This window comes from Corvus brachyrhynchos, unplaced genomic scaffold (genome assembly GCF_000691975.1).
Source record: "Corvus brachyrhynchos isolate BGI_N302 unplaced genomic scaffold, ASM69197v1 scaffold101, whole genome shotgun sequence".
Classification (NCBI taxonomy): Eukaryota; Metazoa; Chordata; class Aves; order Passeriformes; family Corvidae; genus Corvus; species Corvus brachyrhynchos.
In genome coordinates this window covers 17,854,313-17,866,515 of record NW_008237239.1, presented here as the reverse complement: position 1 = coordinate 17,866,515, position 12,203 = coordinate 17,854,313, and the positions used below count along the sequence as shown (strand labels likewise).

Here is a 12,203-nt window from a genome sequence, read left to right as displayed (position 1 = left end):
GCGTGGAGCTTGGAGCAACCTGGTCTGGTGGAAGGTGTCCCTGCCCATGGCAGTGGATGGAACAAGGTGATCTTTAATGTCCCTTCATACCCAAACCAGCTTGTGATTTTGTGAGCGTGGGCTGCCGGGATTGCTTGGTGGAGCCCCGCAGGCGCCACTGAACCGGGCTACCCCCATCCCATTACCCTATTGCCCTGGCACCACGCTTGTGGGAACGGGGGGACCTGGCAAATGGGCTGCCTAAGCATCGGCCTCAACCAGAAAAGCCCCCAAGCAACCTATCAGAATGAAAAGGGGTCCATCACACACTTGTGTGTTTTGTCCCTGATGGTACCAGGGCGGGAGAGTGGGGAATCTGGCAGCCCCAGTCAGGTTGGCTGGCACTGGGAGGGACTGCACCATCCATGAATCCTTTGGCAGTAGAGGAGTATCGGCTGTAGGGCACTGATGATGGACTCCTTAGAAACAGACCTGGTACCTTTAGTCAGATGTTCTCTCCTACTACTCCATTTGCCCTGATGATGAAAGCCATTTCTTTGTGATTGGAGTCTTTCAGGCTAGGCTTCTTGTGGTAAATTTTCTGGAAGTCGTCAGGAGGGTTTGCACTTGTTCCCCAACAGAAAGTCAGCTGAAGAGATGCTCCCTGAGGGATCTTTTAGCGCTGTTCAGGGCTGGTCAAGTTGGGCTGTAATCACACTGGCTGCCAGTTCGGTTGTCATTCAGAGTAACTGGTCTGCTGGCCACGTACCGTGTGGTCAGGAGAGGCTGTAATCTCTCATAAGTTCATTCACTCACCAGGCAGGATGATGCAAGTTCAGTGATTTGCAGTTTGCTGATGGCCTTTAGAGTAGGGCAAGCTGTTACTCTACAAACCTTGGCACAGAGATGAAAAGAAGTTCTCTTCCAGATCTGTATCTCGGCAGAAAAAAAGAATCATCAAGAAGTGAAAGAAGATATTTTTACTAACGGCCCTTATGCGGATGTCTACAAGGAGTCCAGTAGAATCCTAATGCTTTAAATTGTCTTACCGGTCTCAGCAGTGAGTTTCATGTAACGATGTTTCTTTGGAATGAACAGTCTTTGGGCTCTCCTTCTGAGCTCTCTTCATTGAGAAGTGAGGTCACTAAATGTTTGCAGACAGGCCAGTTTGAGAATTGAAATGCAATTTCTGTTGCCTTCCTCCCTCCTCTGCTTGTGTCAGACAAGAGCTGAGGTGATCTCCACACCCTGGCTCTGTTCTGACCTGGGAGCAGTGTGGTGTCTTTGTAAGAAAGCTCCTCTCAGGTGGAAGCAACATTCTAAGCTGCTCTTATCAGTGAGTTGCTACTGAATAGTTGTCAGTAGATGAACTCTGTAGTCTGAGGACTGCGTAGAAAGGAGAGAGAAGATCAAGGGATTACAGGAAGATATTTCCTAGGGAGGAGCAAAACCTTTTCTGTGTGTATATCTTGTTGTTTGTATCTTTAGCAGGTAAATTAATAATAATAACAAGCGGTAGGGTAGAAGCTGCAAACAAGCAGCACAGGGCAAGATACCAAGCTGTAGTTCTGGAGAGACATTGCAGGATAGGTTTATTCTGTTGCCTTCTCAGAGGCACCCTGAGATGGGATGCACAGGTGTGGTGCTGCTCTTGACCAGGTGCTGTGAACACCAGCACTGTCTGTGCTGATCCACACAAGCATCTTGGAGAGAAGCTGCTTACACTGAACTTGCTGATGCTGAGAAAGCTTCTTCCCAAATCCAAGCTAAGTCCTGATGGCTGGTGTTGTAAAACACAATTATGTACCTCTTGTGTCCATCTGCTCAGGTCTTCATGTTACTCCTGGAAGTACAAGAAGCTTGGTACAAAGACTGGCACTCGATGATTCAGGTGCTTATTCATGCAGGAACCCTTCGAGCTGTCAGCAGTGGCTTCCCTGTTAAATGTCCCCATCTGTGGAACTTGGTCTCATCCAACTTTGAATGAGCTTCAAGGGGAATGCCAGATGCATTTATTTGGATTAGGGTGGATTTTTTTTGTGTTAGTGACAAATGGAAAGAGGGTTGTGTTAGTGATGCTTGCAGACATGTTAAAGCTGTGATGCTGCCTGTTGTGGGTGGCATATTGCTGCTATGGTGATATGTTTTCTTAAATCATTACTTTTAAATGCCCTTTCTCTGTGTCCTGTGCATCATAGGGCAGTAGGCAAGGAGTGTACTTTTGGGTTCGAGCATGTTGTGCTTTTTGTCTTTTCTCAGACCCAGTCCTTCTCCATTTTTGAAGGGGGACCACGCCACTGGGTTGTGCAATTACCTCATCCAGTTTGTGTTTTCCCTGGTGAGAGTGAAAAGCTACAGTGGCCTCAATCAGTATGGACATTTTTTGAGAGAGCTTATTTTGAGGAAAAGCAAGGAAATTGAGTTCTGATTTTTGTTTCTGCCACAGGCTTTGACAACAATCTGTTCTGCTGTATGTACCTTGATGTATATATTTTAAACTCCTCCTAAAGCTGAGCCAATGTCCACAGCAGTGGTAGAGAAAAGCAGAGTCCCTTTCACAGTGGAAACTTGTGAGCTTCCAGGAGGAAGCCTATTGTGATGTCCCTGGGTTTCCCCTCAACAACCCCTGTCCTCCCTCTGCCTCTGCTTGTAAAAAAAATTATTTACAGGGATTGGCAACAATTGCCCAGAGGTTTTGCTTGTTTAATGTTCTCCTTCCTCCTGGGACGGAAACTGTAACTCTTCCCATAGCTTCCCTCCAGCTTCCTTTCGCTTTCTCGAGCTGTTTGCTTACTGTTACTTTCCAAACCCCTTGGTACTCCTGCCTTGGTGATGACAAGGGGTGGGGTTTGTGCTCTGCCTGTGATGCTGACAGGCACAAATGTGAGCGGATCCACCCGACAGCCTGGGCCAAGCTGCCCTGTGCCTGGCTTCCAGTGTGCTGGGAGAGCGGGTGCCATGGCATAGGGTGCCCTCACCAGAGCCCCCGGCATCTCACTTGCCTCAGCCTCTCCCTGGGAAATGCGTGTGGGATCGCACCACAGTGGGTCTTCACAGGGGTATGGTTTGTTATTATAAAAGAAGGGGTTTGTGAGAGGAAAAAACTCAGTGCTTGTAAGAAGGGCTGTTGGCTATAAGGACCCTCTTACTGTTCTCTGTTCATGATGCATTAGTCTTTCCTGCCTAATGTAGTTGCACACCTTGTCCACCTTCTGGGGTTTTTTCCTAAGTAGGAACTACCATGGCCATAGAAAAGTTTGTTTCAAAAGAAAAAAACAAACCAAAAACACAACAGCAAAACCAACCCAAACCTCTTTGGAGCAGTAGTCTGTGAACCTTTTGGCTGACACATTTTCTGGAGCTGGGGTGTGTGTTTGTGTTGTGTTCCCACTCTACAATTTTCTTTTCCCCCATCCAGATTAGCAAGGCACCTACAGAAAGAGGCGCAGTCTCAGCACAACAACTCGGAATTCACAGAAGATCAAAAGGTGAGTACTGCTGTTTGCTCAGGCAAGGAACTTGACTCATAGATGTTGATGTGTGTTATGTTTTTTTATCTCGCAGGCCAGAGCCTTATGAGACCTTTTTTCCTCCCTCAATGTACGCAAACAGAAACAGAGCCCAGCGTGGCTGAAACAGTTGCTGTCATTAGATGTGAGGGATGCTCTGCTGTGCTATTGAATGTCAGGCATGCTGGCCAGAGTCCTTCATAACTTGGGTGTTTCTTTTTTTTTTTTTTTTCTTTTTGGAGTAATGGTTGATAACTTGCTTATTCAATGTTAGCACAATTTATGTCGCGAGGTCTGAATACAAAACATCTTGAACTGCAGACGTTGAGGGTGTATGAGGGGGTTGAAAGCTTAACATGTAACACCTGACAGGGAAGGGTCCTGACAGAATACTCCCTAGCAGCCTCTTAGAATGTTGTTTATAATCTTTCAAAATATTGAAATTACTTTATTCCTCCCTCTCTCCCCTCTGTTGAAAAGGCTGTTTCTTGTCTCAGCAACATACTACTGCAGTTCTGTGATGGGATTTAAATGGGCTCATGCACTCAAGCATTTACTGCAAAATAAAATCTTTTGAGATTTGAGGCCCCACTAAATTTCCTTGTCTTCTATAAAGGCATGTATTTCTTAGGAATAACAAACTAGAGACTTGTATTTCCAGATAGCCATGTCATAAGATCATTTGTTTGAGCAATGCTGTTACCTGAAAATTGATATTTGCTAGCTCAGAATCTCACCAGTGGTAATAGGATGCTAGAGTAATGGGATCTGTGCTCAGGAATGGTAGTCCTGAAAACACGTCCTGGCTATAGAAATTCAAGATGAACTTGCTGTGCGTAAAGAAACTCATACAAAGAAATGCACCTTTACATAGACTCTGAGAGAGGATTGTAGCTGTTTCCTTGTTGTGTACCAAGAAGAAAAGCAAAGACCTGGTTTTCCATGTTCTGCTTACCTTCTGCAAAGAAGATGATAGAGCTCCTGATTGCCTTAAACAGAGCCATAATTCTGGAGAAGGATTTGGTCCACTTTTCCTGAACTGTAAGCCTTGAGAGCCTTGCTAATGTTGGACAGCTGTTTATTCCTTGAATGCTTCTGCTCTCCCTCCCTTGCTGGTAGCTTTCTCCATCATTCTCAGCTAGAGTCATCTTTACTGCGTGTTTCCCCTCTGTGGAGACTTTTGAAACCGTAGTTACTTCATGAAGGCGAAGCTGTTAATCTCACTTCTGGAGACATCATCTCCTGTGAGTATGGGAACCAGAACCACACAGGGCTTTGCCTCCAGATGTTCCCTGAGTCTTATGAAAAGGACCTTGGACCAGATTGTGGAAGTGAATGAGGTCAGCCGTGAGGGAAGGCCTGGGGGGCTCAGGAAGTGGAGATAACTGACCTCAGATGTTTGATGCACAAGTGCTGTCATGTCTTAAGGCAACAGTCTTCTGAAAAGAAAAAAAGTAAGGAGTGGTGGTTTTACATCCTAGCAGAGTGATACCCATTTCTAAAGCTGATATAATTTACAAAATAGGATGGCATTTTTATCACTTGCTGGTTTTTGCAAATCATTAAGTGGCTGATGCACTGAATCTTTGAGTCTGGTTGTCAAATAGCAGTGCCTGTTTCATTAGCTACATGCACAAACCAATTCCCCAACATTTTGTTGAAAGAACACTTTATCTCCTCTACCATGAGGAATGCTAGTCACAAAAAGATTTGTGACTAGAGTCTTGCTGTTGCTTAGAAAAAAACAGTTAAAACTCTGTATAGCAAAATCTCTGATGTAAAGCTCCTTGCTGTGCTGGTCTTCCCTATTTCTGCAGGAGCTCAGCCAGTATATCATCTAGTGATTATGACTAATTACTATCATCACTAATATCATTCACATGGCATGTGGTTGGAGGGCTTAGTGTATGCTGGGTTTGCAAGCAGTTTGATTAAATAGAAATGTATCTTCTTTCCTGCTGCCCTTCCAAAAATCAGCTACAAGTCAGTAACTTTTGCTCAACTGTTCTCCTGCCAGTGCATTCACCAGCGTGCTCTTTCCTCCGTATGTTGCATAAGAGCCACCTATTTTTTTTTTTCTTTTTTTTGTTTTTACTGTAGAAGAGTCTGTAACCTTCAGGGTTTGCTTATCTGTTGTCACTGCCCAAGGCTACAAGCAGAATTTCATAGATTGAAAGGCCATGAAGCTAATTATGATTTCCAGTTGCTTGATCTAACATCATTCCAGTTTTTTTGTAGATTTCCAGTCAGCTGTTTTCCAAAGGACCATACATACTGCTGAGTATTGTTGTGAGGCTGTCGTTGTTTCTTACTTTACTTACTTTGTGGGGAAGGTGGATTTCAACAGTGACTCCTCTGTGCTAAAGGGAAGCTACTTGCTTTACAGCTGCAGGGAAAAAGGACAAGAGTAGGTTCAAATCCTCATCCCTATCACTCTGTATGAACTTTTACCACATCTGGGTTTATTTCATGTATCACATGTGGTGTTACAGTGCAGATATGGCCACACCAAAATTGATGGTGTGTTACTTGCTAGTGTAATCGTACAATCTGTTAATCTAAGAACACTTGACAGATACCACCAGTTTCTGTCCTAGTCGTACTGTGAGCCAGTTATCATTTATCTTCTAATACATGTATTGTTTATGGTAAGAGTTCAGGCTTTGAAATAGTCATATCTTCCCTTTTTGCTCCTAAAGAGTCAGTTTTGAAGCACTGTATGCTACTTGCCTTGATAGATCAGACTCCAGATTTTGTTGTTCATTCCTGTATTTTCAAATTCTGATGGGTTGTCATAACTATTGCTGGATGTAATTCTGGAGTTTTAGTCCTTAGGGAAGGCTCTGTCTTGACTTGGGTAATTGACAGTGCTGGAATCTTCATTAGTGATTGTGAATTTTATTGAAGAATTTCTCTGCAGATCCTGTAAACAGCAAATCATTGTGTTTAGTCTCCCTTCAGCAGCTGTAAAGAGGCTGTGCAAGTTTCATCACCTAGAAGCAGCATGTGTGGAATACCTACAGCTACTGGTGAATTTACCTCAGCCTTAACATTTTGAATGCTGCTGTTCATTGTTTTACCTCCATTCTCTTAAAATCCCATCTTCATTCATGATCAGCCACTGTGTTTTGTGATAGGAATTGTTCCAGTTAGGTTTGGCCATGGCTGTCAGCTTGCCTCCAGCTACAGTTACTCTCACCCAGTTCTCTGTGCAATAAATGTGACCTTTAAAGCCCTCTTCCAACCACAGTTGTTGCTTCTCGTGTAACTGTTTTTGTACTAGGCTGAATTCTCGTCAGTGTTAGAAAATCCTGCTTTTGAAGCAATGATAACTTGCTGAAATACGAGCACTGTTGAACAGTCTTAGCATGATTCATTAAACTACTGGTCTTCTAACAGCCTAAACTCTGGTTAAAGCCAAGCTCTGCTCTGGCTCTGTGTTTGTGCAAACATCTTTGCCTGCATTACAGTTAACGCAGTCATTACTCACACAACGGCTCTGAAGAGACCTTGACTGCGAGATCAACTGACTTTTCCCCGTTCTAATCATGAGTTTACATAAAACTGAATCTTAACTATTTTAAACTAGCAAAGTTAATTATGGCTTCAGTCTTTCTAATGAGATACAGAATGTTTTCCCTGCTGCAAAAAGGAGCCTTTGCATGGGATAGTTGCAGCTGAAAATGATAGCAGTGTTTAGCTGCATTTTTAACTTTTGGGTTGGGTGTGGTCCCTTAAAAAAATAGTTATGAATAATGCCTGCTGGGAGCTTGCCATATTTCAATAGATTCCATATAAAACCCATTCTTTACTATTTTAAGACTCCCTAACTCTCTTCAATTAATCTGTTTCTAGAGCCATTATTGCCCTTCAGCCCCCAGCAGCCAGAGGACACACATTTTGTATTGCTGTTTGTTCTGTTAGGAGGTTCCTAGTTCGGGCACTTTTCAGAACACACAGTCATGAATCTGCAGGATAGGGAATAGTGGAGTTGTTGAACTTACTGGTGAATTGACAAATGAGATAGGGGCTGAGCAGTGCTTCTGAGATCTTATTTATGCTGTGGGCTTAATGAGAGGCCAGGAGGGCCAGAGCCAGGTGAAAATCTGTTTACGTGTTCTGGTTCTATGGTGGGGCATGGAGACTGTGTGCTGGTACCCTGCAAACCCATAGCCCTCTTTCTGTTGTGCAAATGGAGGAGTTTTGATCTCACACTGAATGGGCATGCTCTTTTCTTAGCAGTCAACACCCAAACCACTGGAACAGCTGGACTTTTGCAAATGCTGGAGCTGTAGTCAAACCTGAGAGATTCCCCTCCCTTCTCTAGGAAAGCTCTGGATTCTTTTCTTTTACCCATTCTTTCACACCTTCCCCTTTAAGAATCTACCTTTCCAAATATATTTTTCCAGATGTTCTCAAATATAAAAAGGAATTCCTTTTGTTGTACTGCAGCTGATTAGATGGATGTAGTGTGTTCTCATTCTAGGCACTGAGAATCTGCTTCTGCAGTACTACCTGGCGCCCTCTCACCCAGCCTGGCAGTACATGTCAATAAATCCACAACACCCATGTGTGCAGTGTGGGTCTGAAAGTCTCAGAGTGAACTCAGGACTCTACATGCTCTTTTCTATTTCAAAATACCTGTCTTTTTTCAAGCTATGCTGGAGATCCAGTCATGGGTCTCTGTTATGTAGCAGAATTTATTTTGGGGAGGAGGGAGTTTGTTGACTGAACAATGTGTCCTGTGTTAATAGGCATCACTCGCTGCTTTCTGGGAAGGTGCTCAGAAGAACTAAAGTTCCTGAAAGGCCTCCATACAATGGACAGTAATAAAAATTGAGGATGTAAAGTCTGGCCTAGTGCCATGTTGAAACAGAATGTTAAGGGGAGAGGAGATGCCAGATGGGGAGAAATGGCTTCAAAAGCTTTGATGAGCCTGTGGTAGCAGGTGAAAATCTGCTCAGATACCTGAGGCTTTTGCGTGCTCCAGCTGTTGGCTCTGCCCTTGAGGTATTGATGTGTGATCTACTTATGATTCAGCTCCTGAACTCTTTCAACTTTCAGAGTGGCCTAACCTGAACTGAAACTGCAGTCACTTAGCTTTTAGACCAGCCTGTTGAAACTGCTGGTGGTCTAGGAGCTGATTGAGAAGGATTTGTGACACCCCTTTGCAGGAGAGCCAGAGCAGGTGATGGGGGGAGGTACCTGGGAAAGCATGCCTAGTTTTTATCTGCTGTTCCCAACCTCTTGGGGTCCAAAAAATGTAACCCTCCTTTTGGATTTGACATACACTGCATAGCTTGCCAGGTGCCCATACTCTTGAAGTTCTTTGATGCTAGGGTTGTGCTCTAGGAAATCTTTTCCTCCCCTTGCATCCTGCTTGTGGAGGAGCTGTTTTTATACTGCCTGATTTAAAAGGAGAGAATGAGTTACAGGTGCATATTTCAACTTTAATCTTCCTTCTGGGGGGAAACTTAATTTGAAAATAAACTGCTTTTCTTTGTAGCTTCATTGTTGCTGGTTTTCTTGCCTTATAAATGTTCCACAGAGTATTTTGAGTTTATATCTGGCCCTTATTTCTGCAGATTGTCTGAGTTTTTCTTCACAAAAAGGTTTTAGTCAATGAGCAAACTTGTGATGGTCAGGCAAAATACGCTGGGCAGTTGTGTCCTCTTGATGTCGCTTACAGAAGTCCTAACTCCTCATTTCACCTGGTAGTAACAGAAACAAATGTGAGCATTTGATGCTTTTTGGAGCATCTTATTTTGTGAGATATAAAAGCTTAAAACTGTCTTCAAAGCAAGAGTGCTTGCAATGGGCTATTCTGAAGGCCTTCCCTCTCTTCTACATTTTTAAATTAAAATGAAAAATTACGTCACAGTTCTGCTCACAGATATTTTAGATTGCTGACAAGTTTGAATTCAGGAATATATTCCATGATTCACTCAGAGTTTAAATCTCTTAAAATCACAAAAATAGAAAGTTAGAAAAATAATCCACCTTTAGACTTCCTCTCCCACCAAAACCCACAGAAGTGGGCTGTGTTTTTTCAGGGCTGAGATACTGGGCTGCTGTAATGTCTGATGTGGGTGGACTTGGTCTGCTGATGTTGGGAGCCTGGTAGAGGAACTGTAGGCCTGGCTCCTAAAAGGGCAAATCAGCACAAACCACTCAGGTTCTCACAAGGTAATACACTGCTTGGCTTGGATTTATTTTTTTTCATTCCCCTATCACCTGAGAGCAGTTGAGTTTATAAACAGTTTATGATGTGATAGGCATTATTACAGTTTCTGCTGAGTGAATGACCCCCATCTGTGTTGTTGGGCTGTGGGAGGGGAGTTAAGTGGCAGATGTCTTTCATCTATTGTGCTTTCAGCAAATCCTGCTTGTGTATAAAAAAAGCTTCTGATGAATGGTCTGGTATTGAACAATAGACCTGAAATCTTCGCAAGAAAAAGCAACTGTTTATGTTTACGTTCTTTAAAAGTGTCAATCTGGACAATACAGTTTCAGTACTAATTTTTTTTTTCCCTTTCAGAAAACCATAGCTAAAATTGCAACATGCTTGGAACTGAGGAGTGCAGCTTTACAGGTATAGCTCTTTTTCCTATCTGACTTCATACTTTAGCAGCAGGTAACTGTAGAGCTTTTTAAAACTCATTTACTGTCTTCAGAAATACCCAAACTTCTGAAAACAGAGTGAACGCTTGGTGTTTCCAGGTTGTTGTTGTAACGGCCCAGGTGGCTGCCTTAAAAAAAACTGCAAGTGCTTACATGAGCAGCTGTTAGGGCTTGTACAGGAATTTAACTGCACATTTTGTGTCTTTGGTTCTTTGTCTCATTTTCATCCTTCAGAACTGTTTTGTTTCTCTTCCTAACTTGTGTGCAAGGGTAAAAAGATCCCCAGAATGACCTTGCACTTACTCAGCTGCTTCACAAATCATAATACACCACAAAGAAGAATGTGTATGTAGAATACAAATTACTTTTTAGCAGTCATGAAAACTGGCAGTGCTCTCGGAAAATGTGGGAAAACAATAATTGGTAAACTACTCTTTGGACTTTTTTCTGAACTGCAAGTAGATGTCATAGGAGTGAATATCTTTTTTTCTCAGCATAAGCTTATCCCCAAAACAACAAGTGAGCGAGAGAAGTTTCCAAAAGACCATGGATAGGGAAGGGATGAATCAAAGCTTGGGTTACTGGATTACCTCTTTGCCAAGAAAGAGTGATGACAGGCAAATTTTGCATCAAGTTACTCTTAGCAGCACTCCCAAATACTTTGTGTTGCTGGACAAGGTGCTGCCTTCATTTGCCCGAGAGGCTGGGATACAGCATGCTGGACTGATGAGGTGGGGGCTGACCGGTCTTGAGGCTGTGAAGAATTTGAGGAATTATTTGGTTACCTCTACCTGTCATTCTATTTTGATCTAACCTGGGGTGTTTGAAGAGTGTGGTGCTTGCTTGGAGTCACTGTGACTTTGACAAGGACCTGCGTGTTCCACTATGGAACAGCTTTGTGGGTCAGGTCACATCTGGGAGCAGCAGCAGAAGCTGCAGCCGTGTCATAACCTGCCAAGCTGGAGAGATGATGTTGTGCAAGAACAGCCTTCCTTGCTATTGATTCCCCAGCAGTAACTCAAGGATTTTATAACCTTTTGAGAGGGTACAAGAACCTCTTGCCCACTTCACTTTGGGGTGGGGTTTACTTGCTGCAGTTTGGTTATGGTTTCTTAGCAGAGGTTAAAGCAGTTAGTGAGTGTGGTCACCTTTTCCCACTCTCCTAACACTAAGTGTATAGCTGCTTTAGTATCCTTACACAGTCTTGCAGAAGGTCCCTATTCACTCTTGGACAAAATCAAGAAAAAAACCTCATTGGACCTTAAATGCTGAAAGCAATAGGCAATCTTAAGGAATGCCAAGGGTGCAATGACATAATAGGTAAGACCTGATCATCCACCTAGAAGAGGATGCCCAGTGTCAGTCCTCCTATTTGCACTTCTTTTTATGCCAGCTCTGCCACTTGTCTCAGAATAAACTAATCTTACCAAACTGTTGGTGAGCTACCTCAGAATAAAAAATGAAGAACTTCTCTGTTGCATTAGTAACTCAGATAGGCTTACTGAGAACTGTACAGGTATGTGCTACAGACAGAGGAGGAAACCATCATGAGAGCTGGAGAAAAGAAAGATGGGAATTCCTCTTCTGTTTTCAGTGAGTTCTTGGCTGAGTTTTGTCAAGATCATCCTGTGTACTGTAACTTCTGCCAATGTCACAATGTTGGACACGTGTCTTGAAATGTGAATGTTCCTGTGTGCAGTAAGAATGTACCACTAGTTGGTTTAAAAATATTTATCTTGCATTAGAGCTTGGAATATTGGATAAATCTGTTAATATTTGAGAAGTAACGTAGTCTCTGCCTCACCTGGGAACCTGCCTTTTGTTGGGTAGATTTTTTTGAGGGGGATGTAGCTTTGAGGTAACTTGGTGTGCTGGAACAAAGGAAGCACCTCACATTTTTATTCTGAGAGGGTAGCTCTGTGTGAGAGGAAGGTGTATCCCAAGATCTAACTCTTTCTTTGTACTGTCCTAGTCCACCCAGTCGCAGGATGAGTTTAAGCTTGAGGATCTGAAGAAGTTGGAACCAAGTAAGTGGTATCTTTGTATTTTGAGTGCCATTTATCATGACAATGGAAAACATGACAGCAGCAGGAA

The 12,203-nt window shown here is 43.1% G+C and overlaps 1 protein-coding gene across 1 annotated transcript in view; it reads left to right on the top strand.

Moving 5' to 3' along the window:
* The first annotated feature begins 3,000 nt into the window (after nt 1-3,000).
* AIDA (axin interactor, dorsalization associated) overlaps nt 3,001-12,203 on the top strand; it is a 26,151-nt gene continuing 16,948 nt past the window's right edge. Inside the window, exons 1-4 of the mRNA XM_017729604.1 lie at nt 3,001-3,038; nt 3,341-3,467; nt 10,027-10,080; nt 12,082-12,136. Coding sequence (XP_017585093.1) covers nt 3,001-3,038; nt 3,341-3,467; nt 10,027-10,080; nt 12,082-12,136 — 274 coding nt within the window. The remainder of the gene's footprint in view (nt 3,039-3,340; nt 3,468-10,026; nt 10,081-12,081; nt 12,137-12,203) is intronic.